The sequence below is a fragment of the Ranitomeya variabilis genome, chromosome 4, assembly GCF_051348905.1.
Source record: "Ranitomeya variabilis isolate aRanVar5 chromosome 4, aRanVar5.hap1, whole genome shotgun sequence".
Taxonomy (NCBI): Eukaryota; Metazoa; Chordata; class Amphibia; order Anura; family Dendrobatidae; genus Ranitomeya; species Ranitomeya variabilis.
The window spans coordinates 33683848-33711828 of NC_135235.1; the positions used below are offsets into that span (position 1 = coordinate 33683848).

The window sequence follows — 27981 nt, forward strand, 5'->3', positions numbered from 1 at the left end:
AAAAAAGATTGATAAATCTGTCACCATCGGTACTTTACAGCCTAAGTTTATTTTGTCTGTTACCCTGATTTGTTCCCTGTCATCTTACCCGGTTATGGCTTTTGTGGATTCAGGTGCTGCCCTGAGTCTGATGGATTTGTCATTTGCCAGGCGCTGTGGTTTAGTTTTGGAGCTTTTAAAATTCACTATTCCACTAAGGGGAATTGATGCTACACCATTGGCTACGAATAAACCTCAGTACTGGACACAAGTGACCATGTGCATGACTCCTGTTCATCAGGAGGTGATTCGCTTTCTTGTATTGCATAATTTGCATGATGTTGTCGTGTTGGGCCTGCCATGGTTGCAGACTCATAATCCAGTCCTGGATTGGAAAGCAATGTCTGTGTCAAGTTGGGGTTGTCAGGGAATTCATGGTGACGCTCCTGTGGTGTCAATTGCTTCATCCACTCCTTCTGAGGTCCCTGCGTTTTTGTCAGATTACCAGGATGTATTTGGTGAGCCCAAACTCAGTTCTCTACCTCCTCATAGGGATTGTGATTGTGCTATAAATTTGATTCCTGGTAGTAAGTTTCCTAAGGGACGACTTTTCAATTTGTCAGTGCCGGAGCATGCTGCTATGCGGAGTTATATAAAGGAGTCTTTGGAGAAAGGACTTATTCGCCCCTCCTCCTCCCCTCTTGGTGCGGGGTTCTTTTTTGTGGCTAAGAAGGATGGTTCCTTGAGACCTTGTATTGATTATCGCCTTCTAAACAAAATCACGGTCAAATTTCAGTATCCTTTGCCATTGTTATCTGATCTGTTTGCTCGCATTAGGGGGTCTAGTTGGTTCACCAAGATAGATCTTCGTGGTGCGTATAACCTTGTGCGTATTAAGCAGGGTGATGAATGGAAAACTGCATTTAATACGCCCGAAGGCCATTTTGAATACTTGGTGATGCCTTTTGGACTTTCTAACGCTCCTTCTGTCTTTCAGTCCTTTATGCACGACATCTTCCGCGAATATCTGGATAAATTTATGATTGTGTATCTGGATGATATTCTGGTTTTTTCAGATGATTGGGAGTCCCATGTTAAGCAGGTCAGGATGGTGTTTCAGGTCCTGCGTGCCAATGCTTTATTTGTGAAGGGCTCAAAATGTCTTTTTGGAGTCCAGAAGGTCTCTTTTTTGGGTTTCATTTTTTCTCCTTCTGCTATTGAGATGGACCCAGTCAAGGTTCAGGCTATTCATGACTGGACTCAGCCTACATCAGTTAAGAGTCTTCAGAAGTTCTTGGGTTTTGCTAATTTTTACCGTCGCTTCATCGCTAATTTTTCTGGTGTTGTTAAGCCATTGACGGATTTGACCAAGAAGGGTTCTGATGTTACTAATTGGTCTCCTGCGGCTGTGGAGGCCTTTCGGGAGCTGAAGCGCCGGTTTTCTTCGGCTCCGGTCTTATGTCAGCCAGACGTCTCCCTTCCTTTCCAGGTCGAGGTTGATGCTTCTGAGATTGGAGCGGGGGCTGTTTTGTCGCAGAGAAGCTCTGATGGCTCTGTGATGAAGCCATGTGCTTTCTTTTCAAGAAAGTTTTCGCCTGCCGAGCAGAATTATGATGTTGGTAATCGGGAGTTGTTGGCTATGAAGTGGGCATTTGAGGAGTGGCGACATTGGCTCGAGGGAGCTAAGCATCGTGTGGTGGTCTTGACTGATCACAAGAATTTGATTTATCTAGAGTCGGCCAAGCGGCTGAATCCTAGACAGGCTCGTTGGTCATTGTTTTTCTCTCATTTTGATTTCGTGGTCTCATACCTGCCTGGTTCAAAGAATGTGAAGGCTGATGCTCTTTCTAGGAGTTTTGTGCCTGACTCTCCTGGTGATTCAGAGCCAGCTGGTATCCTCAGAGAAGGGGTGATTTTGTCTGCCATCTCCCCAGATTTGCGACGAGTGCTGCAGGAGTTTCAGGCGGATAGACCTGACCGTTGTCCACCGGAGAGACTGTTTGTCCCGGATAGATGGACCAGCAGAGTTATTTCCGAGGTTCATTCTTTGGTGTTGGCAGGCCATCCTGGGATTTTTGGTACCAGAGATTTGGTGGCTAGGTCCTTCTTGTGGCCTTCCTTGTCGCGGGATGTGCGTTCCTTTGTGCAGTCTTGTGGAATTTGTGCTCGGGCTAAGCCTTGCTGTTCTCGTGCCAGTGGCTTGTTGTTGCCTTTGCCTGTCCCGAAGAGGCCTTGAACGCACATTTCCATGGATTTTATTTCAGATCTCCCTGTCTCTCAGAGAATGTCGGTCATTTGGGTGGTGTGTGATCGTTTTTCTAAAATGGTCCATTTGGTGCCCTTGCCTAAGTTGCCTTCCTCCTCCGAGTTGGTTCCTCTGTTTTTTCAAAATGTGGTTCGTTTGCACGGGATCCCTGAAAATATTGTTTCCGACAGAGGATCCCAGTTTGTGTCTAGGTTTTGGCGGACCTTTTGTGCTAAGATGGGCATTAATTTGTCTTTTTCGTCGGCCTTCCATCCTCAGACGAATGGCCAAACCGAGCGCACTAATCAGACTTTGGAAACCTATTTAAGATGTTTTGTTTCTGCTGATCAGGACGACTGGGTGACTTTTTTGCCATTGGCCGAGTTTGCCCTTAATAATCGGGCTAGTTTTGCTACTTTGGTTTCGCCTTTTTTTTGTAATTCAGGGTTTCATCCTCGTTTTTCCTTGGGTCAGGTGGAGTCTTCTGACTGTCCTGGAGTGGATGTTGTGGTGGATAGGTTGCATCAGATTTGGAATCATGTGGTGGACAATTTGAAGCTGTCACAAGAGAAGGCTCAGCGCTTTGCCAACCGCCGTCGCTGTGTGGGTCCCCGACTTCGCGTTGGGGATTTGGTGTGGTTGTCTTCTCGCTTTGTTCCTATGAAGGTCTCCTCTCCTAAGTTTAAGCCTCGGTTTATCGGTCCTTATAAGCTTTTGGAAGTCCTTAACCCTGTGTCATTTCGTTTGGATCTCCCGGCATCGTTTGCTATTCATAATGTGTTCCATCGGTCGTTGTTGCGGAGGTATGTGATGCCTGTGGTTCCTTCGGTTGAGCCTCCTGCCCCTGTGCTGGTTGAGGGAGAATTGGAATACGTGGTGGAGAAGATCTTGGATTCTCGTATTTCTAGACGGAGGCTTCAGTATTTGGTTAAGTGGAAAGGCTATGGTCAGGAGGATAATTCCTGGGTTGTCGCCTCTGATGTTCATGCGGCCGATTTGGTTCGTGCCTTCCATGTGGCTCACCCTGATCGCCCTGGGGGTTTTGATGAGGGTTCGGTGACCCCTCCTCAAGGGGGGGGTACTGTTGTGAACTCCGTTTTCAGGCTCCCTCTTGTGGTCACAGATGGTATTGTGTGACTTTGGTTTTTTGGCTCCCCCTGGTGGTTTGGTTTATTATCCTGCGGGTCTGCTGGATCAGCTGCCTCGTTATTCACCAGGGAGGCTCCTATTTAGCTCTGCTTCACTTTCACTTGTTGCCGGCTGTCAATGTATTCAGTGCTATTCTGATTACTCCTGATTATTTTGTTTTCTGCCTCTTCAGGATAAGCTAAGTTCTGTTTGAATATTTTTTGCTCATCTGCCTGCAATATGATTTCTGTGTATGATGAGTCTAGTCCAGCTTGCTAACATGTGATTTCTTTTTGCTGGTAAGCTCTGGGGTACGGAGTTGCTTCCCCCGCACCGTTAGTTGGTGCGGGGGCTCGAGCAATCTCTGCGTGGATATTTTGAATAGGGTTTTTTATTGACCGCACAGTTTCCTTCCTATTTTCTGCTATCTAGTATTAGCGGGCCTCATTTGCTAAATCTGATTTCATCTCTGCGTTTGTGCTTTCCCCTTAACTCACCGTTAATATTTGTCGGGGGCTATTCTATATCTTTGGGGTCTTCCACTGAGGCAAGTGAGGACTTACTTTCCCTCCTGGAATAGTCAGTTTCTCAGGCCGTGACGAGACGTCTAGAATTTTTTAGGTAACGTTCCACGGCTGCCTATAGTTGTTTGCGGATAGGATCAGGTTGCGGTCAATCTAGTTACCACTTCCCCAGAGCTAGTAGTCTGTTCAGTTACTTAGCTAGTCCGACCTGCGATCCTTGCCACTAGGATCATAACAGGAGAGGTACTGTGCGGTGTATATATACAGGGGAGAGGTACTGTGTAGTGTATATATACAGGGGAGAGGTACTGTGCGGTGTATATATACAGGGGAGAGGTACTGTGCGGTGTATATATACAGGGGAGAGGTACTGTGCGGTGTATATATACAGGGGAGAGGTACTGTGCGGTGTATATATACAGGGGAGAGGTACTGTGCGGTGTATATATACAGGGGAGAGGTACTGTGCGGTGTATATATACAGGGGAGTGGTACTGTGCGGTGTATATATACAGGGGAGAGGTACTGTGCGGTGTATATATACAGGGGAGAGGTACTGTGCGGTGTATATATACAGGGGAGAGGTACTGTGCGGTGTATATATACAGGGGAGAGGTACTGTGCGGTGTATATATACAGGGGAGAGGTACTGTGCGGTGTATATATACAGGGGAGAGGTACTGTGTGGTGTATATATACAGGGGAGTGGTACTGTGCGGTGTATATATACAGGGGGAGAGGTACTGTGCGGTGTATATATACAGGGGAGAGGTACTGTGCGGTGTATATACTTCAACAGCCGCCCAGCCCAGGCCCCCAGCACCTGTCCTGTATATGTATTATATACACTGTATCTATACAGGCTGTGCTGGGGGCCTGGGCTGGGTGGCTGCTGTAGTATATATATATATGTCAGCTGCAGCCGCCCAGCCCATGGCCGCCCCCCCAGGTCACCCAGACTGTCAGAATATACAGCGATATAGCATGGCACTCACTCAGGTGCCGGTAGCAGCTCCTCCAGTCCGGAATCTGCCTGTGCCTGATTAGTTCAGCACTGCAGGCAGCCAGGAGAGCAGCAGAGCAGGAGAACTCTCCGCCCACAATGTCACGCTGGCTGTGTCCTTAACCCCTATGTGCCTGGCCCTGCACTGACTGAGAAGATGCTTGTGCCAGGCAGGGAAAATTGAAAGGGTAGAAAGGGTTAAAGCGGCCAGATGGATGTATGACTGCGTGAGTGGGCCCCCCTGTCTTGTCAGGGCCCCGGCACTTGCCCGGGTGCGCCGGGTGCTGATGCCGGCCCTGAGAGGGAGCATGGTGTATACAATTATCACAGGGTGCATGGTGTATAAAATGATCAGAGGGAGCATGGTGTATACAATTATCAGAGGGAGCATGGTGTATAAAATGATCAGAGGGAGCATGGTGTATAAAATGATCAGAGGGAGCATGGTGTATACAATTATCAGAGGGAGCATGGTGTATAAAATGATCAGAGGGAGCATGGTGTATAAAATGATCAGAGGGAGCATGGTGTATACAATTATCAGAGGGAGCATGGTGTATAAAATTATCAGAGGGTGCATGGTGTATAAAATTATCAGAGGGAGGACGGTGTATAAAATTATCAGAGGGAGCATGGTGTATACAATTATCACAGGGTGCATCGTGCATAAAGTTATCAGAGGGAGCATGGTGTATACAATTATCAGAAGGAGCATGTTGTATAATTTATCAGAGGGAGCATGGTGTATTAAATTATCAGAGGGTGCATGTTGTATAAAATTATCAGAGGGAGGACGGTGTATAAATTTATCAGAGGGAGCATGGTGTATACAATTATCACAGGGTGCATCGTGCATAAAGTTATCAGAGGGAGCATGGTGTATACAATTATCAGAAGGAGCATGTTGTATAATTTATCAGAAGGAGCATGTTGTATAATTTATCAGAGGGAGCATGGTGTATAAAATGATCAGAGGGAGCATGTTGTATAAAATTATGATAGGAAGCGTGATGTATACAATCATCAGAGGGAGCATGGTGTATACAATCATCAGAGGGAGCATAGTGTATAAAATTATCAGAGGGAGCATGGTGTATACAATTATCAGAGGGAGCATGGTGTATACAATTATCAGAGGAAGCATGGTGTATACAATTATCAGAGGGAGCATGGTGTATAAAATGATCAGAGGGAGCATGGTGTATACAATTATCAGAGGGAGCATGTTGTATAAAATTATCAGAGAGAGCATGTTGTATAAAATGATCAGAGGGAGCATGGTGTATACAATTATCAGAGGGAGCATGTTGTATAAAATTATCAGAGAGAGCATGTTGTATAAAATGATAAGAGAGAGCATGTTGTATTAAATGATCAGAGGGAGCAAGGTGTATACAATTATCAGAGAGAGCGTGGTGTATACAATTATCAGAGGGAGCATGTTGTATAAAATAATCAGAGGGAGCATGTTGTGTAAAATTATGATAGGAAACATGATGTATACAAACATCAGAGGGAGCATGGTGTATAAAATAATCAGAGGGAGTATGGTGTATACAATTATCAGAGGGAGCATGGTGTATGCAATTATCAGAGGGTGCATGGTGTATAAAATTACCATAGGGAGCATGTTGTATTAAATGATCAGAGAGAGCATGTTGTATAAAATGATCAGAGGGAGCATGGTGTATACAATTATCAGAGGGAGCATGGTGTATACAATCATCAGAGGGAGCATAGTGTATAAAATTATCAGAGGGAGCATGGTGTATACAATTATCAGAGGGAGCATGGTGTATACAATTATCAGAGGAAGCATGGTGTATACAATTATCAGAGGGAGCATGGTGTATAAAATGATCAGAGGGAGCATGGTGTATACAATTATCAGAGGGAGGATGTTGTATAAAATTATCAGAGAGAGCATGGTGTATAAAATGATCAGAGTGAGCATGGTGTATACAATTATCAGAGGGAGCATGGTGTATGCAATTATCAGAGGGTGCATGGTGTATAAAATTACCATAGGGAGCATGTTGTATAAAATGATCAGAGAGATCATGTTGTATTAAATGATCAGAGAGAGCATGTTGTATAAAATGATCAGAGGGAGCATGGTGTATACAATTATCAGAGGGAGCATGTTGTATAAAATTATCAGAGAGAGCATGTTGTATTAAATGATCAGAGGGAGCAAGGTGTATACAATTATCAGAGAGAGCGTGGTGTATACAATTATCAGAGGGAGCATGTTGTATAAAATAATCAGAGGGAGTATGGTGTATAAAATGATCAGAGGGAGCATGTTGTGTAAAATTATGATAGGAAACATGATGTATACAAACATCAGAGGGAGCATGGTGTATACAATTATCAGCAGGAGAATGTTGTATAAAATTAACAGATGATGCATGTTGTATACAATTATCAGAGGGAGCATGGTGCATAAAATTATCATAGGGAGGACGGTGTATAAAATTATCACAGGGAGCATGTTCTATATAATGATCAGAGTGAGCGTGGTGTATAAAATGATCAGAGAGAGCATGGTGTATAAAATGATCAGAGGGAGCATAGTGTATAACAGTTATCAGTGCATAGCATAGTGTATAACAGTTATCAGTGCATAGCATAGTGTATAACAGTTATCAGAGAAAGCATGTTACATGAAATTGTCAAAGAGAGCATGGTGTATAGAATTATCAGCATGGTATACAACCGTCATCAGACACCACATGGTGTAAAAAAAAAATCATTAGCTGCCGCATGGTGTATAAATGTAATCAGAGGGCGCATGGTGTGATAAAATTCTGAGGCCTTATGTCAACAGGAAGAAGGTACAGTCTAATGGAGGTGCATATTCTGACTCCATAACTAGGCCACAAGTGTGCAGCTCTTGAGACACTGTTACTATCAATGTCTCTATGTACCAGTACGCACATGAAGAAATTTCACCAGATAGCTTAACCCAACTGCAGAAGGCACATATAAAGATTGCAGAAGATGTATTCTCAAGTTAAATTCTTGCAGAAATGCACAATTACACTGTAGTAGATGAAAGACTAGTCTGAACTAGAGACAGAAAGACATGTGGATCGGCCCCCGAGGGCCGTGGGATACTCGGTACCGGGTCCTTTGGTTCACAGGGGGATGTCACGGTGGCTGACCCGGTCCGTGGCCCTGGGACGTCCGTGTAAAAGGGAAAGGTCTTTAAAGGGATAAAGTTTAGGTTCGTGATGCCACCTGTGGTATTCGGTCAGGGTGACCGACGCTGCTTTAAGGGGTCCGCTGGGGTGATAATATGGCAGCTAGATGGTATACCTTCCCACAGGTGAAGTATGTCCCCAGGGCTTCCCAGTGTGTAGATGATGGTATGGTGAGAGGCGCAGAGAAGAACGAGGACACAAGGTTGCAGTCTCTTTACTTTTACTGAAGACTTCAGCATCCACAGTCCAGGGCACCAGATCACAGGGCAGGCAGAGTCCGGCCGGTTTGGAGGCAAGTCCAGAGTCCCCTTATCCAGGTGGAAATCAGTAGCCTTCACTTGCGCTGCGGTGGTGTAGTCCCTTACTGCCTATGATTTCACATAAGGGTCTCACAGATGTGGTGTTTCGTTCTCTCTGTCCCCCGTGTAGGATAGGACAAAACCCATATGACTGGTGACTTGAGCCTGTTTATAGGGTCTCTTAGATAATCCAGCTCTGTAGGTGTCACCGTGCCTCCTGGGTGTAGGTGCGGACAGGTAACCTGCAATTAGCTGTCCTGCCGGTCTCTGAAATAAGGTGTAGAGGTCCTTACTCCCTCGGTGTTCCGGCTACTGGGATTTTGCGCCTCAGAAGGAGGCAGCCTGAGCGGGGCTGGTCCCCTTCTGGTATCCTCTCCTTTGCTTCGACTTCCTTCACGCTCGCTGCAATACAATTCAGTCTTTCAATGTCTCTTTCCGGGAGCTGCAGCTCTGAGGGCATGCACAGCTCCGTTAACCTTCTGTCCTCCTCAATCTCTGGTCTGGAACTCACTAACAGAACTCCTGACTGGAGCTCTGTCAGGAACTAACTTCTGTCTGGAACTGACTGACTTTCCCTACAGACTACCAGATATATATATATATATATATATATATATATATATATATATATATATATATATATATATATATATATATATATATATATATATATATATATATATATATAGGGAGGGAGTGACCTAATAAATAGGAGCAGAAGCTCCCCCTGGTGGCCTGGAGTGTGAAATGTGTGTTGCATGTTTGTGATACCTGGATGCAGCTATCCTTTCTTGCCTCCAAACGTAGCATCACTCTTCCCGAGAGGAAAGCAATACCACTGTGACGACCAGGACCCTGGGGCCGCCGCACATGAACCTCATAACATGGCTGACATACACAGAATGAGGATGAAGGGAGGAGTTACTGACATCAGAGCTAGTGAGGCAGACAGGGAGACAGAGAGGACAAACTTCTAAAAGGCAAATGTCATTGCATAGAAATGTAACAGCAACAATACAATGACAGTACAACACAATACTGTATAATTCCCAAGTCGTGAGACATGACAGTACAAAAATAAGAAAGAGGGAGAGGGCAAAGAAAAAGCAGCCACCAATTTTGAGACCTGTTACCCTGGAATGTTTTCTGATGCTGCTATGATTTAATCTCTTTCCATCAATGATTGGAATATACTTGTATTCTCATCTCAGAAACCCTGCGACCGGCATTCTGAGATTGAGGTCAGGTCAGGATGACAAGCTGATATCAAGAATCCCACCACACTCCGGGTCACGCAGACATTTCCACCTGCAGTTTCTTATTAGCACTCTTCATCTGTCTGTATGAAGCCATGTGTGTGACAACCTGATCCAGTGATTGCAGCGGCAGGAGACCCCGCAGACTCTGGTCATTGACCATTGGAACCTCGTTATTTGATTTCTTTCCTGCAAAACAAAATAATAAGTAAAACTGACGTCACTCTTTGCAACTAGACCAGTCGTATATATGATTCATGTTCATCAGTAATTGTGGTCGTGTGGCCCAAGGTCATAATCAATCAGTGTCACCTTGTGGTGCAAGCCTGATACCTGCCTCCATGTTAATTACATATATGCCTCATAAATAAAACTGAAATGAATGGTGTTGGCTGCAGTTCTCTGCACAACATATGGGCCAAGAGGTGAACGTTAAAAGGAGGTGCAGCATTACTCCAGCACTTACAGTAATTCTCAGGATTAGCAGGACCCCTACAAATCAAAAAGTGTCAGCGTAACCTAGAAATATGCCATCACTTTATGAGATGGAAACCCGCAAAATTGACCTCACCCTTAAAGACTATACACACCTTCATACAGATGTTTTTTTATTGTCTATGTGCTCCCTACATGCAAAATGAAAGGGGGTGTCTGGCATTAGGCTACACTCTAAGTGACTGCAGACTTGTGAGTCCTCACATCGCCCACACTGAGTGGTGTAAGGATTCTCCGGTGCCGGGAGCGTGACCGCAAGTATGTACTATGCATACATGCGGTCACATGCCAACTAGACGGGCGCAGTCTTAATCAATGCAAGTGTATTGGTCAAGGCCAGACAAGTCTAGTTGGAATGTGGTCACAAGTTTGCAAATCACATAGTTATGGTCACGTGAGTGTCTGACATCGGAGAATCCTCACTTATTAAGCAACTTATTTAAGCATTTTTTTACCATTCTGTTGCTGAAGTGTGTCTATAAATCTTTCATCTAGCTCAGTGCTTTTTCAAAAATTGATAAAAATCCATCAGAACACCTGTTCCTGACAGCTCTTTCTGCTCACCTCCCCTTTCTCTTTGTGTTAGAGATAGCAGGAGGGAGTGGTGAGGGGTTGTACATAGATTCTTGTGGATAGGAAAGAAAGCATATGCAGTCTCCTGGAGGGCAGAGAAAACAGACTATAGAAAAGGTGGAAGGCACATGGTGAGGAAAATACAATATTGGAGCTGTGCTAATACATGAAAACATATGAAGGCAGCAGCATGCTGGATACACACAGAGCTCACATCCAGCCTATATTACAGGGAGAGACACTCTTGCAAGAGAAAAATCTGAAACTTGGATCAGATCTCAATAAGCGTGTTAGCAGGTCTGAAAATGAATGAAGATGGCAAACTAGTGCAATTTTGGGAACAAAGGGTAACCATTAACATACATACAATTTTTTTTTAAGTCAAATGAGTCCATAGCCTGTAATAGATTAAGGAAAATGTTGTTTATATATAACTTTCTAAAAGGTCCAAAAGTCTGAATATCTTGGTATTGGTGGTAGAAGTAGGAGGTCCCTAGTAAGGACTGGACCTTGATATATCAGGGGGTTCTCCACGGACAATGCCCGGTGTGTTCGTCAAATCACCAGAGGAACTTTTACGTTACAATGTTAATGCTAAAAGTAGTTATAAAAAAATAAAAGAAGAAACAATACCCTGCATATTTAAAGGCATCAAGGTATCCAGGACATCAGGGGACATCTCTGCCGGAGAGAAGAAAGTGGCACTTTTTCTGAAGTCAGTCTGTTTTCAGGATCCGTTCTTGGCAGCTTCACGTTCAGCTCTGTGACTAGGCATCAAATCATAAATAATCAAGGCTATCCTCTGAGAGTCAGATGAAAGAGATTTACTTAATGGAAATCTCTGAACTGGAGATGAGAGGTTTTCTAAGATTTCCAGGCCCAAGTGCATTAATAACACATTTATCTAGGAATCTTTCTGAAAAAAAAAAGGAAGTAATTAATTTCTCAGAAAGATAAATGCTTCCATGTCCGAGACGTATTTACTGGTGAATATTCTTTCTGTTGTAACCAATTGGCCTATTTTCCTTCGAAGTCAAAGGCTTTGGCATCGTAACGCACATTGTCACACAAAGTATTTCATCACACGGGATGGATCTGGCTGCTCCGCAATGCAGCTCGTCGTATGACAGGTATCACCGTGTGCGTCAAGCTGATCTGTCGTATTATGGTAGCTTCTGTTAAAATGCAACATTTTTGGACAAACCTTTCGAGCAGAGAACGGAATGTTTAGTATGTAAATTATCATAAACTTCACATGGAAATTAATGAGTTGGCTGCAGAATAGGTACAGTGCTTAAAAAGGCATTTGCAAAAAGTTGGCAAAGAGCAGCGAATGTTCTTCATGTATCGGTATGGAAATGTTTCTCGGTGCTAGAGATAGAATAGAGGTCATTTCTATTTTTTTTTTGCACTTGTGATGGTAATCACACAATGTGATATTCAGACTGTCCTCAGCTGACAACGGGGAACAATGGATTAAATTCAACTGCTAGACTAAATCGACACTCCAGACTTTAGTGCATATAAAGGAGTATTCCTAACATTGCAAGCCTTCTCCTATCCATAGGGTTGGTGGTGGTCTGACCAGCTGGACCCCCATGGATGCCAAGAATGAGCTTTAAAAGACCACAATGGAATGGATCATTGCCACCACTCCAATCACTGTCCACCTAACTGTCAGAAAAACTTGACCCTTTTTTGAGAGGGTGTAGCTTAGACGTAGATCTGGTGTAGATTTCTGATATAATTTATGTCATTTTATGTCATTTATGTCTAAAAGTGTCTGGTCTAGGGCAAAAAAAGCCAACATCAATGTTAGTAAGTAGGTATGTAGGTTCCCTTTAATTATGCATAACTAAATTATGGCAAAATTGGAGATTTTGGTTTTGTCATAGCTGACCTCTAGTGATCCTTGCTCTAATTTCTGGTGTTCATTTCTTTTACAGAACCTGTGCAAGAAAACCCAGAACCCACGGAAGTCAACATCCAGGAAGAAGACACTTTATGGAGCATCCACATTGGGAGCGAGTCTCGGAAATTCTGTGACCTCTGTCGAGCTTGGTTTAACAACCCAATGATGGCTCAGCAACATTACGAAGGGAAAAAACACAAGAAGAACGCGGCACGGGCAAAGCTTCTACAAAGACTGGGTGAAACCTTGGATTCTGAGGCACTGGAAGGTGAGTCCATTTATTGTATGTAATGTTCTAATGAATAGTCATAAAGGTTTTCATTAATGGATGTTACTGGTAATACTGGTTACTGTTTTCAAGTGGATTTTGGCTCCATATGTAGAAGAACCATATGGATTACATTTCTCCTGAGTTTCTTGCTCACTTGTTGGAACTTCAGGCTTCTTTACAGTGTGCCATGATATTTGTAATGGTATCCAACCTTTTGTTTTTGGTTGTCTCACTTCTGTGTAACTTGCTGTATACTGCCTGTTGCTGCTTGTGTGTACATTTCAAACAGAAGCGATATCAAGACATATTCCCGGAAATGAAGGGCAGGTATTTGTCTATCAACTGGAATTGCAGGCAGGTCTTTATCTTTCTACAGGAAATGTTGCAGGGCTCTGCCTCTCTACTGGAAGTGGGGGTGGTTCTTTATCTCTCTACTGGAAGTGGGGGTGGTTCTTTGTCTCTCTACTGGAAGTGGGGGAGGTTCTTTGTCTCCCTACTGGAAGTGGGGGTGGCTCTGTGTCACTCTACTGGAAGTGGGGAGGTTCTGTGTTCCTCTACTGGAAGTGGGAACGGTTCTTTGTCTCTCTACTGGAAGTGGGGCGGTCTTTGTATCTTTACAGGAAGAGAGGGTCTGTCTTTGTACCTTTACAGGAAGCGGGGGTGGATTTTTGCCTCTTTGCAAGAAGTAAGAGCAGATCTTTGTCTCTCTACAGGAAGTTAGAACAGATCTTTCTCTTGCTACATGATGTAACGGCAGGTCTTTGTCTCTATAGCAAATGGAAGAAGATCTTTGTCTCTGTACAGGAAGTGGGAGGTTGTCTCTTTGCAGGAACTCATGATGGGTCTTTGTCTCTACAAGGGGTGGGGGTCTTTGTCTCTCTTCAGAAGGTGTGGGAGGCTTTTGTCACTCTACAGGAAGTGGGCGAGTCTTTGTGTCTTGCTAAAGGAATTGGGGTGGAGCTTTATCTACAGGACGTTGGGAGATGGGTCTTTGTCTCTCTACAGGAAGTGATGGGTGTTTGTTTACTCCTGCTCACTTGTCTTTCACACTATATACAGTCATAATAGATAGGTAGGCTTTTACTTTAGGGCAGTCAAGATATTAGGCAATGGAAGGCGAAATGCGGGATAGACAACAAAGGGAAGAAATTACCTATAATTCTGTCAGGTTGCTGATAAACTGGTTAACAACAGTGAATGGCAAGTTCACTGAAAACAGAAAAAAATTTGCTTATATGAGTTTGTTCAAAGTCCTGTAAAAATGACATGGCATTGTAATTCGACAGGTCGGTACAATGACAGAGATAATTACCAAACTTGTCTAGTTCTTTTTATATTTTACTAGTTAAGATAAAGTACAAACTTAAAAAGAATAATGGTTTGTATCTCCAATTTCTTAGACTTGTAACTTTATCTTTCTGTCAGTGGAGCTGGGTGGGGGCTTGTTTTTTGCGTGCACAGCTGTAGTTTTAATTTTACATTGTTATTTCTTTAAATTTCTTTTTAGAATTTTTAGCCTATTTTTTATACTCCTCTCATTGTGTATAGAGTTTGTACATCTATAATTAATGGCCGTGCTGTCATCCTCTTCTACGATTCATAACCAGCTTGGTAAATGTTGTCCATTTATGATGGTATTTAAAGTTTAAAGCCCCGTCGTGTGCAGCGGGTCCCCCGGTACATGAGTGAATGCGATAACATTGTGCTCATGAGCTTGGTCTTATTAAAAAATTAAAGAGGCGAGAGCGGCCCTTGTCCCTCGGCATATGCATTCATCCATCCAATTTTATGGATCTGATTTACTAGGGACGAAGGGTCCATGTTTGGTTAAAATAATGTTAATGTTACTATGAATACGGTTCCTTTTTCTATTTTTACAAGCAACAATATTCTCAAAAAAAGCAATTACGTCTAATAAAGAAAGTTTAGAACAGAATTAAGTCAACAAGGAAGGATCCAAAGACTTTATCCAAAAGCTCCCAGAAATACTTGTAAGGAAATGCAGTTTGTCTTTGTGAATGATGTCTCCCTGACTAATAGGATAGCTGAGATTTATGGCTGCCATAAAGACTAATAATCGGCCATACAAGCCTTCATAAGAATCATTCCCACACGGCAGCGATCAGCTGATTCAACCGGTTGATTGAATCAACAGGGGAGGTGACACCGACAATGTGCAAACTGCATAGAGACTGAAGGTCATCGCAATTCTTGTTTGTCTCCATACTGTTTGCATTGGCTCATGCATAAGGGCCATAAAGAAGCACTGATTCCATTTTGGTCAGAAATCTGGATCTGGAAAGGAAATGCTAATTAGCCCTCTCACGCAATGAAAGAAACATAATCACAAGTATCACCGAGGAGGGGTCGTAACCTTACAAGTCAACACTTGAAGCATAACCAGAGATAAATCCCATTTAGGAACTCATCTACAGACAGCTGTTTTGGGGTTCACGTTGCCTTGGCCAAGCCAGAGTTGGCTCTACACTGATGAGGGGTAAAAACTCTGAGAGAGGCTTTCCTTAGAGGGATTTCTGGATGCTCATGTTGGACATTGACGTATAGGGTGGCCATATCTCCTGGCTGGTACCTTTCAATTTGAGAAGAGCTTAATTTGCATACTTTTCTTCCATGAATCACTGCCCGTAACACTCCTTAATTCCACCCATCTCCACACGTTCCCACCTTAAGTGAGAACATCCATCGATTATACAACACAATGAGAATGGAACCCTCAAAAATGTGTCATAAGCACAGGTAACTTTAGCTGCATAATTATTATTAGGGATGAGGGTATCTGCCAAAATTCTGATTAGGCAGATTTGCTAGAATTAAGACAAGAATTCGATTAGTCTCAAAAAAGCATTCTTATGCTCTGATGTCTCTCCAGACCCCAGAGTGTAAGAAACATAGGTAAAAAATATTATACTCTCCTGGCTCCGGCTTTCACCTGCCTCGCCGCACAGCCCTGCTCCAGTCCTTCAGTCTGATTAACGTGGACTCTCAGCGCCGACAAAACCCCACGACGTCATGACGTTGCACAAGGCCTAGTGAAAATGCCTTTGAAGACACCTGTGAGCGGCAGAAGAAGACGGCTGGCCCCGAGCTAGACTGTACGGCAGGACAGGCGGATGCCAGATGACGCTAATGTTCATTTTTTTTCATCCCTTTCTTGGCTCTTCATAATCCTGAAAATTGACAGTTACCATTTTGCTTGATTCATTCCAAGTGACCCTAATAAATTTTACATTTTTTTTAATTCGTCGGAAGAGAACCCAATAACATTTTAAGTCTTTTGACTTGTGATATTTTCCTGAAGAAGGAGTCAATATGCACTCCGAAACGCGTAGAATAAACCACTGTTGAATTGTACATTTTGTCTGATTTGGATTGGCTGGCAGCGCAGATTATAACCCACAAATCCTCCGATTTAGTGATTTAGCTACGGTCACATGTCGACCGGTGGATCTGCGGCAGCCGGCACTATATGCTTGTGAATATTTTACATCAGGTGAGCAGTTACATTACTGGCGAATCTTCTCTTAAATTGTGAGATAAGATACTATCTGCGCTTTTTCTGTCCTACAAGGTATATTACTAATAATCAGAGTTGAGCACATCAGTTTGATGCGACTCAAATATGCCTTAAATTCTACAAAGAAATTGGATTTGCCCAAATTAAAATTTTGTTTGGTTCTCTTTGGACAAATCAAGCAAAATGCCAGTTCCATTTTGCTTGATTCCTCCGAAGAGAACTTAATAAAATTGTCATTTGGGTAAATCAAATTTCTTTGTAAAATTCATGGAGAGTTTGATTAATTAACCCGTCTCTGATTATTACCCATCCTGAAAATTGCATGGAGGTCAGTTTTGCCGAATTGGTGCAGGACAAGAGAAAACCTTTAGACCTAGGTGAAAAAAAGATGAAAAAAGAGAAACTTAAACATAAAAGAAGCTTCCATATTTTGCCTGTAATGACTAAACACTTTCACAGAACAGCTTCATCCATTACGGACTGTTACATTTATGTGACAGTATGAATATAACATAGAAATAAATAGAATTTAATATTTTATGTCGCCAGCTAACTCCAATAACACTCACTTTCTTGCAGAGCAGAAAAATGCAAAAATGTGCATCCGTCATCTCAAGTAAATATATTAAATAAGAAATGGTGATATCATCCTCGAATTACAACGTGGTTATGCAGTGACAAATGATACCGAATTAACTGACTATTCCTCTACATCTTTTTTGTTCCTCGTTATCTAATACAGTCTTATTAGAAATTTCAATCCCCGGCTGAGGCAGCACTTTATTAAGTGTGTACGGTGACATAATATGGCAGAGTGTTAATCTTCATGGAAAGAGTCGCAGCTGCACTAATCAAGTTTTTCCAGATCAGTTTTGTTGACACATGAAAGACAATGATATTTGATTCTTATTTAGTATTAAAAAAGAAGATTGAAAATAAAGGAACTTTGTATCATTATATTGTTAATAAAATTACTTTGTTGCTCCTCAAAGATCCTGGTATCAAGGTAGATATCATCTGAGCCACTTTTAATAAAAGATCTGCTGATCTGCCAGGAGGAACAATCAAGACCAGTAGAAAACATCCCCAAACCTTTCATCCTTTCCTTCCCAACACACAGCCATCCTGATCCCAGATCCATTGGGTGCCATTGATATCTGTTACCAAAGGGGTAATCTATGAAACCACAACCATTGACGCAAAACTCCAAGTCTCCTACATACACAAGGATGGAAAGGGTTCATTTTTTTGCTACATGGAGCCACCACCTGAGTTACATGCTGCCGATAGCAGTGGAGAAGGGTGCTATAAAGAGAGACTGAAGCAGATACACACATAAAACTTAGTTCACAGCATTTTTTTTTCTTGCAGCCAAAACCTGATTTTTTGGGGCAGTAAAAAGCTGCATTCAAAAAGCTGGGCTTGCTGAGCTTTTTTTTTTTAGAAGCCTTTTTTGTGTGCAGATTACCTGTGTAATTTGTCTACACTACATGTTTAAAAAGTTAATTTTTGTCACAAAAAAAGGCACCAAAACCTGTTCTTTCTCATTGCATTCTAAGGATGAAAAAATACTGCAAAAACTCAATTGACCTGCTGCAGATTAAAAAAAAGACTTAATTTCTCAAATTAAGTCAGTAAAAGAAAAACAAGCTTGTGCATTAGATTTCTGAACTCTTATAACTTTTGCTGGTACTGTAAAATGTAGTTTATTATTTGCATAAAAATGCAGAAAACGAGGTATATGAGCATAGCCTAAAAGTTGAAGTTGCTTTCTAGTAAGTGTTCTATCTCACCCCAGAGCTGGATTCACATCTACACTGCTCATTACAGCAGTATAATATCTACTATGCTGCTTTGGAAGATGTGCTACAAAGAAAGGGAGGAGCTGGATCTCCTCTTTTCTGTGTCCAGTGTATGGGAGATGTCATAGCCGGCAGTCTATATCCACTAGCTTAGTGACAAATGAAAATGAGAGACGCAGTCTGCAAGTGGGAACATGCAGGATACAAGTCTTGTAATGACCAGAAATATTGTTATTCCTCTTGTCCACACAGATGGCAGCTCATCTGGAACAGCACGCACTTTTTAAATTCAAGGGTAAGCAATAGTGATAAGCATACGCGCTCGGATAAGGTGTTATCTGAGCATGCTCTGGTGCTAACCAAGTGTTTTCAGCATGCTCAAATAATATGTTCGAGTCACCGCAGCTGCATGTCTCGCGGCTGGCTGTTCAACAGCCACAACACATGCAGGTATTGCATGTTTGGCTGTCAAAGAGCCGTAAGACCTACAGCCGCGAGGATTCAAATATATTTTTCGAGCACAGTGAAGACACTCGGTTAGCATATGAGCATGCTCAGATAACACCTTGTCCGAGCACGTATGCTCATCACTAGTGAGAAAGCATCACTGGAGAGGCTTGGGAGGTATTTTTATATCTGGCGCATATGTGTAGTATATTGAGGGCCCTTTTTTATTATCAAAATTTAACTTACTTTTGTTCATTGGGATTCAAAAAAATTAGAGGAAAAGGACAAAATAAAAAGAGGAGCATTATTCCCAGCATAGCCTGAAAAATCTCCGTAATGATTGGTTCATTGGGGTGAAACCACCTCCGGCCATGTTGGTGCGCCGTAGTTCTGGTTTGGCACCGGTGACGCTAATTACATGTGACTTTTGCGAGGCATTTGGCCTTAATGCTCTAAATCACTCCCATATCTATTAATGCCCCCTTCTCCCCCACGCACATTTATTTTGAATAATGTCACCATTGTTACAGTTTTCTTGCACTAAATATACTGACTGTGGATTAAAACAATGATTTTACCCTTGAATAAACTGAACATTAGGAAGCTGGAAGTTTGGGGTCTTGAACTCTGCCACTTTGATTTATTGCCGTGTTCTTGGCCAATGTCACCGCGGCCAGGGTGCGATGTGTGATGGCAGCGCTGTGTTACTTAATGAGACGGGGGTCAGGGGTTGTTCTTGTATCGTCTCTGGGAAGGCGTTCTGCTCCTCCCTAATGTCAGAATAGTAAAGTGGCGGATGAGCAGAAAGTAATAGAATTTACTCATTTATTTTATATGCCAGTGGATTAAAGGAGAAATAAGGGTCAAACTAATACATTGTGATAAGGGAATGCTGAATGACGGAGACTTAATGCATCCAAATTAGCTGCTTCTTTCTTTTTTCCCTGGAAGCATCGCCTGGGAGAAACATTGCCCCCCTCCAAAGTCATAGAAACAGTTTTGCAACGTCTCTCAAACAATATACAGTAGAACTGAGCTGCAGTACCCGAATATGGCCAGCACACAGTGTGTGGCGCTGCTCACTAGTGCACCATTGCAGCAGCTGATTGGTAGGGTTGCCAGATAATGGACCCCCACCGATCTGTTAATTAGTATCATCATCAATATCCATGTCCCTGACAATCCCTTTAATTATGACTGCACTGATATTAGATATTGTATACCATTCTTGATGTCACCCATTTTTCCAACGTGTTTAGATAAAAAGTGGAATGACAGTAAGAACCATAGGGTTTTATCTGGACGGCTGTGAAAGTCACAAGTCCTTTGTTAGCTTTTAAACAAAAACGGCTGCTGAAGATCCACCAAAAAGATAGTAAACACACTTCGAGATGAAAGTGGATATAAGGCCTGCGCTGCCGAGGATCCAATCTATGATATGAAACCAGATGCATTTTTTTTGTTAACGCGTTTCGACGTGTACATGCTTCATCAGGGGTTTGCCCTCATGAAGAAGTATGTACACCTCGAAACGCATTAACAAATAAAACTGCAACTAGTTTCCTATTGTATATCGGATCCTCGGCAGCACAGGTTTTATATCCACTTTCATCTCCAAGTGTGCTTACCCATTTTTCCAATGGACAGATACAGTAGAGAATCTTTTTAATAGATTTGTTACAATTTTGGAATACGTGAGTAGCTTAAAGGGATTGTCTAAATAAGACCATCTCTTTCTGCATGTTGTATTATGACATAAGGGCGTCATAAATGGTAGGGGATGGACCTGCTGGGGAGCACCTATTAGAGCATGGAGCTGCTAAAAATGATACTCTCTCAACAAACAAAAACATCAGTCTGGACTATATATATTTTTTAACTTGACAAATATGACAGTTCAGCCTTGAAATGTGTAGAAAACTTTTTTCTACTAGGAAGAACTGTTTATCTAGTTGCGTGGTCTATCTTTAAATAGGTTTTTTCCTATTGATGAAGATCCTCTAGGGCGTGTCTTTAGGCTTCTCTGCATAATTATCCTGTAAGAAACACCCCCTTGGTAAATATCCTAAAAATTAGCACTAAGTAATAAGGCCCATATCTCTGGAACTGTATGGTGGATTTTAAAAAAACAAAAAGCAGAAAAATCAGGGGAGCAGAGGGAATAAAATAAAAGCGCACTTGGCCACTTTTGAGATGGTGACTATTTTTGTCATGGACCTTCTTGGACAGTGATGGACATTGCTCGGCTTGCCTGCTCCCGTGACTTATACCCCCCATGGTTATTCTCCAGTTCACGGCTGTATTTCTCTAGACTTCTCAGTTAATCATTTCTATGGACATTTATTTGGCTGCTCATTCAGCCCGAAAGATTTCTTGTCAGCAGAAAACTTTGCAGCCCGATAAGCGAGCGGGTTCTCTGAGACATTCCTGCCAAAATACTGGAAATAGCATCCAGCCAATGGTTCAATCAGGACGGGAGATCAAAGCGTTGAGACAAGAACCTGCACGGATGTCAGCGAGCGAATTAAAGAAACTTCTCTCAATCAGTCAAGAAGTGCAGGAAGAAAAGAGTCTATTAGCGGGAGACCTGCCGGGCCTCGTGAAGATCAGGAGGGCTCAGACTATTCATCCAGGTGCTTTACGTTCGACCGCTTTTCGGCTGCCCTTCGATCCACCCGATGGTCTTTACTTCTTATGCGAAGAAGCTTCTCTCGAACTCTTTTTATCTATGAATCCAACTGGTTTTGTCAGCGAGCTCTGGAATAAGCTCTCATAATAATGACCTTTCCAACCGAACTAAAATCTTTTTTAATCTTTAGGTCACTTTACATAAAGTGTTAAAACTACATAGTATGGCATTTGTCTTAATAATTGCTTTTGGGGGTGTTGCACCAATTACAGTGCCAGACTTTCTTATTCAATGTCATTGGTGGACCTTTTAAAACCCTTTTTATTTTTGCTAACTGTCCTTTAGTAAAACCCATGAACACAATGTAATAGTCGGGGTGTTGGTAATAGGCTGCTATACGGAGATAGAGGTGCATCTAATGTAAAGGTGTGAATGACGCCCTGTCTGACCTGTGTGCAAATAGAATCCTCGGCGGCCCCCCACGGATGTTTGGTGGGTTACTAAGCGGTTCTTTTCAGTATTTGCACCTTTGCTGCCCCCTCTTTATCATGAGGGACCTGCTGTATCCTGTTTGTGCATTTCTGTCTGGACATGCTATTACTAGTATGGCTGCTTTTTCACTTTCAGTAATGTTTTTACTATATAATGGTGTATAATAGTTCGTTAACATATGGTCCTTTTATAGTTAATGTAAGCAAATAGGAGTTGTATGGTGTCCAAATAATACAGCTATACCATGCTCACATAATGTCACCATACTGTACCTAAATAATACCGTCACGCATGCCAAAATATAAATAATAATGCCTTGCTGTACCTAAATAATGCCGCCATGCCGTGTGCAAATAATACTGCCAAACCATACCTAAATAATACCACCATTCCGTACCTAAATAATACCGCCATGCAGTGCCTAAATAGGCTGATTTCACACTTGCGTTTTTGTAAGCTGCGTTTTAGCGCTAAAAAACGTAAAAAACGCATGCGGTTTTTTTCACTATACTTAACATTAAAAACGCATGCGGTTTTTTTCACTATACTTAACATTAAAAACGCATGCGTTTTTTTCGCATGCGTTTTGACGCGTTTTCGGCAACGCATGCGTTTTTTGACGCGTGCGTTCATTTGCAGAAATGCTACCTGTAGTATTTTCTTGCGGCGTTTTTTTGCGGCAAAAAAATGCATTGCTGTTAAACGCATGCGTTTTTAAGCACCTGCGTTTGTTTGCGTTAAAAACGCATGCGTTTTTATAGAAAAACACAAGGAAACACAAAAAAACAAGAAAACCCTAACCCTACCCCTAACCTCACCCCTAACCGTTTAATGAACATTTTCTGACAGTCATAGTGCCACGTATTTCAGTGCCACGTATTTACGTACGTAAATACGTGGCACTTAAATGCGTGGCACTTAACTATGTGGCACTTATACACGTGGCTAAGAAATACGTGGCACTTAAATATGTGGCACTTATACACGTGGCACTTAAATACGTGGCACTTAAATACGTGGCACTTATACACGTGGCACTTATACACGTGGCACTTAAATACGTGGCACTGAAATACGTGGCATTGAAATATCGTGGCATTTACGTGAAATACGTGGCACTTAAATACGTGGCACTTATACACGTGGCACTTAAATACGTGGCACTTAAATATGTGGCACTTATACACGTGGCACTTATACACGTGACACTTAAATACGTGGCACTGAAATACGTGGCACTGAAATATCATGGCATTTACGTGAAATACGTGGCACTTAAATACGTGGCACTTATACACGTGGCACTTAAATACGTGGCACTTAAATACGTGGCACTTATACACGTGGCACTTATACACGTGGCACTTATACACGTGGCACTTATATACGTGGCACTTAAATACGTGGCACTTATACACGTGGCGCTTAAATATGTGGCACTTATACACGTGGCACTTAAATACGTGGCACTTATACACGTGGCCCTTAAATACGTGGCCCTTAAATACGTGGCACTTAAATACGTGGCACTTAAATATCGTGGCAATTAAATATCGTGGCATTTACGTGAAATACGTGGCACTTATATACGTGGCACTTAAATACGTTGCACTTATACACGTGGCCCTTAAATACGTGGCACTTATACACGTGGCCCTTAAATACGTGGCACTTAAATACGTGGCACTTAAATATCGTGGCACTTAAATATCGTGGCATTTACGTGAAATACGTGGCACTTATATACGTGGCACTTAAATACGTGGCACTTAAATACGTGTCACTTAAATACGTGGCACTTAAATGCGTGGCACTTAAATGCGTGGCACTTAAATGCGTGGCACTTAAATGCGTGGCACTTAAATATCGTGGCACTTAAATATCGTGGCATTTACGTGAAATACGTGGCACTTATATACGTGGCACTTAAATACGTGGCACTTAAATACGTGTCACTTAAATACGTGGCACTTATACACGTGGCACTTAAATACGTGGCACTTAAATACGTGGCACTTATACACGTGGCACTTATACACGTGGCACTTATACACGTGGCACTTAAATACGTGGCACGTAAATACGTGGAACTTAAATACGTGGCCACTGAAATATCGTGGCACTTATATACATATATACGTATATAAACGTATTTCAGTGCCACGCATTTCAGTGCCACGTATTTCAGGTTAGGGTTAGGGGTGGGGTTAGGGTTAGGGGTAGGGTTAGGGTTTGGATCCCTTTATCACCTTGATGGTGGGGGGTGGCTTAGGGGTAGGGTTAGGGTTAGGGGTAGGGTTAGGGGTAGGGTTAGGGTTAGGGGTAGGGTTAGGGTTTGGATCCCTTTATCACCTTGATGGTGGGGGGTGGCTTAGGGGTAGGGTTAGGGGTAGGGTTAGGGGTAGGGTTTGGATCCCTTTATCACCTTGATGGTGGGGGTGGCGTAGGGGTAGGGTTAGGGTTTGGATCCCTTTATCACCTTGATGGTGGGGGGTGGCTTATCAGTGACCTGGTGACCAGGACATTCTAATAAAAAGCTACCCCTAACCCTAACCCTAGGGATCCTAACCCTAACCCTAGCTAATTCTAATAATAGTGTGTTTTCTAGTTGATTTTGATGTTTTGCAGCTGTCACACACTTCTCAGCATGCGTTTCAAAAACGCAAACGCGGATAAAAACGCATGTAAACGCGGGAAAACGCCGCGTTTTGCCGCAAATTTTTTTTCCGCAAAAACGCATGCGTTAAAAAAACGCGGCGTTTTGCCGCGTTTACATGCGTTTTTTCACACATGCGTTTTTAAAAAAACGCATGCAGATAAAAACGCAAGTGTGAAACCAGCCTATAATACTGCCATTCCGCGCATAAACAATAATAGCTGTGCCATGCCTAAATAATACTGCCATGCCGTGCCTAAATAATACTGTCATGCCAGGCTTAAATACCGCCATTCCACAGCTAAATAATACTGCCATGCCGTGCCTAAATAATACCACACGGCCAATCCCTGATTGAAGGCTGGCTGTTTCATTAGATATTGCACCTGCCATTTTATTTGTCTGTGCAATTGTATTGAGGCCTATTTAGACAGGTAAGCATCTCTGCCTGTTTTTGGTGTGTTTTCTTGAATTTTTCCTTTTTTGGTGTTTTTCCTAAATAATACCACCATGTCGTGCCTAAATAATAACAGCATGTCGTACCTAAATAATACCACCATGTCGTACCTAAATAATGCCGCCATGCTGTACCTAAATAATACCACCATGCTGTGCCTAAATAATACAGCCATGCCATGCCTAAATAATACCACGAGGCCATACCTAAATAATGCTGCCATGTCGTACCTAAAAAATACTACCATGTCATACCTAAATAATACCACCATGCCGCACCTAAATAATGCTGCCATGCTGTACCTAAATAATACCACCATGCCATACCTTAATAAGCTAAGTTTACATTTGCGTATATGTGCGCAGTGTATCATCTGCATACGCAAACGCATGCCAAAATGCATGCAAACGCATGTTTACGCAGCGTTTTTTATCCGCATCAGCTTACAAATGACGGCAAAAAAATGCTGCGTGTGCATGCCTTTGTATGAGTTTTTTGCCTGTGCTTGCGTTTTTTATGCGCATGCTTTCAATATTTCCAGGAGGGCGTGTCTCAATGAGTTCCTAGAGATGCGCAGTCTGAAGTACACAAGCGCATAGACAGAAATTCGTATATTTGACGCCTCCAAAAATGCAACATGTTGCGTTCGCCGCGCCCAATGCGTACACCATGTTAAATATATGACGCCATGTCGTACATACATAACACTGTAGCCAACTCCATGTCTTACACTTTTGGCAAACAAGAGATTTTATCCAATACATATGCTTAGCATTCCCCGTGAACATGGCGCTTGCTTTCCTTCTGATAGATATTATTGGATGAAGCGATTATTTTACCCTCTATGTGGCCACATCTCCCTGCAGACCATAGGAGCAGCACCGGAATGGGATCCTGCATTCATGACTAAGCAGAGAAGTGACGTTTACCAGACGCACATATTAATATTACCCTTAGGTACCGCGGGGTCGTTTGAGTTAATAGACATTTCACCATCAGAGACTGTAAAATTTGCAGTTTCCGTGAGCGAGAGACGGGAATGTAATGAAATCGGTTTTTACCTGGTTGATTTTGAGATGTTTGTGGCTCCTCCAGGAGGTTGTACATAGAGCCACTAATGTGCTGTGGACTGTGGGAGATACTCCGGACGGACTATGGGAATTAGCTAGACATTGCTGAGACATCACTCTGTCCTCAGGGGTGAGCACGTGGTCATATGATGTGAATATCTCTGAATGCTAATCATTTCATTGCTAATTATTGGAAGAAAGCTCAATACATTGTTGCATATTTGTAAACAGCGCACTCACAATAATGGTGCTGTGCATCCTCCAAAAATCTATCACTGAGGGCGCGGCATCAAAGGAACAAATGTAGCATGCACAGCCCTACATAAAGTAGGACGGCTGTGTTAGTCAGGGCAGAATACATACAGTTATATGACAGATAGGACAATATTATACATTGCATTTCTCACTAATTCACGTTTGTAAAATGCCACGAAACTCCTGCAATAAAGTTTCCCAGAAAAAAAATTAAACTTTTATTTTTTTATGATTTTGCCCTGCATGAAACGTTATGAGCGTTTGCAAATCACTTTCTTATGGAATTTGTCTTAATTCCTATAAAAAAAAAATGCATATAAGTGTCTTCTAAGCCCGTCTTTTCCCCATTGTATTTGTCTGATTTCAGCTGAATTGATATCAGCTCGTACTCGGACCACAGACGCTGGCAGTGAAGCTTTACCCTTGGTGTCCATTGTTGTTTGTGTCTGGTTCTTTTTTTAATACGAGTTATATTACAAATAAATGAGAACTCAACATGTGAACAGAACCTTATCTAGATTCTGTACGACACTATGCACCTGAATACTTTATATTACTCTTATGTTGTATTCACATGCCCATTTTTTTTCTGGTTTTAGTTCTTTTTTTGGGATCATAAAAACAGAGGAAGTGAAAACCGTTCAGCAGCATTTGAATGAGTCACGACTAGGGTTGAGCGAAATGGATCGGACAAATTCAAACATCGCCGACTTTGAGCAAAGTCGGGTTTCATGAAACCCGACCCGATCCTAGTGTGGGATCGGCCATGCGGTCGGCGATCTTCGCGCCAAAGTTGCGTTCCGTATAACGCGTTCAGCGCCATTTCTCAGCCAATGAAGGTGGACGCAGAGTGTGGGCAGCGTGATGACATAGGTCTCGGTCTCCACCATCTTAGAGAAGGGCATGACAGTGATTGGCTTGCTTTCTACGGTGTCACAGGGGCTATAAAGGGGCGTGCACGCTGACCGCCATCTTACTTCTGCCGATCTGAGCATAGGGAGAGGTCGCTGCAGCTTCGTCAGAAGAAGGGACATAGTTAGGGAGGGAAGATTAACCCCCAAATTGCTTGTGCTGTAGCGATTTCCACTGTCCAACACCACCTTTTCTTTGCAGGGACAGTGGAGGCAAGATTTCTGTGCAACAGCTCTGTAGCTTATTAGGCTGCCTTATAAGGCTCCCTGATAGCTGCATTGCTGTTTGCACCGCTGCTGTGCAAACCAACTGCTTTCTTAAAAGCAAAAATCCTGTTGCTCCTTTCTGCACAGTTATCTTGTTTATTTGTCCACAGTGAACTTTTGTGTGCAGCAGTCCTTTTTATTGCTGCCATACTTGTCCTGAGATCATTGTAGGGAGATTGAAATTGTACTACAGTCCTTGGATTTTTTCATATATCTTCCAGCCACTTTCTGCCACTTACATTGTGTTGTTTTATACACTGGGGCTGAGTTTTGGTGCAGTCTCCCCCTCCAAAAAAAAGGGAGATTCAAATTGTCACAAAGTGGATGTACGTCAGTTCTGTTAGTTTGTCGAATATCAGCCAGCCACGTTCTGCCACTTACATTGTGTTGTGTTATACACTGGGCCTGAGTTTTGGTGCAGTCTCCCCCCAAAAAAAGGGAGATTTAAATTCTCATCAAGTTTATACACACCTTCTACCTTGTTTTACAGTACCATATAACGTTGTTATATTTTTCCAAAAATGAGGAAGTCTGGTGGAAGAGGCCGTGGGCGGTCGTTGCCAGCTGGT

General features: G+C 42.5%; 1 protein-coding gene across 1 annotated transcript in view; it reads left to right on the top strand.

The window, feature by feature from the left end:
- Positions 1–27981, top strand: part of ZMAT4 (zinc finger matrin-type 4) — a 392475-nt gene that overhangs the window by 191118 nt on the left and 173376 nt on the right. Inside the window, exon 6 of the mRNA XM_077258309.1 lies at positions 12655–12888. Within this exon, the coding sequence (XP_077114424.1) occupies positions 12655–12888 (234 nt within the window). The remainder of the gene's footprint in view (positions 1–12654; positions 12889–27981) is intronic.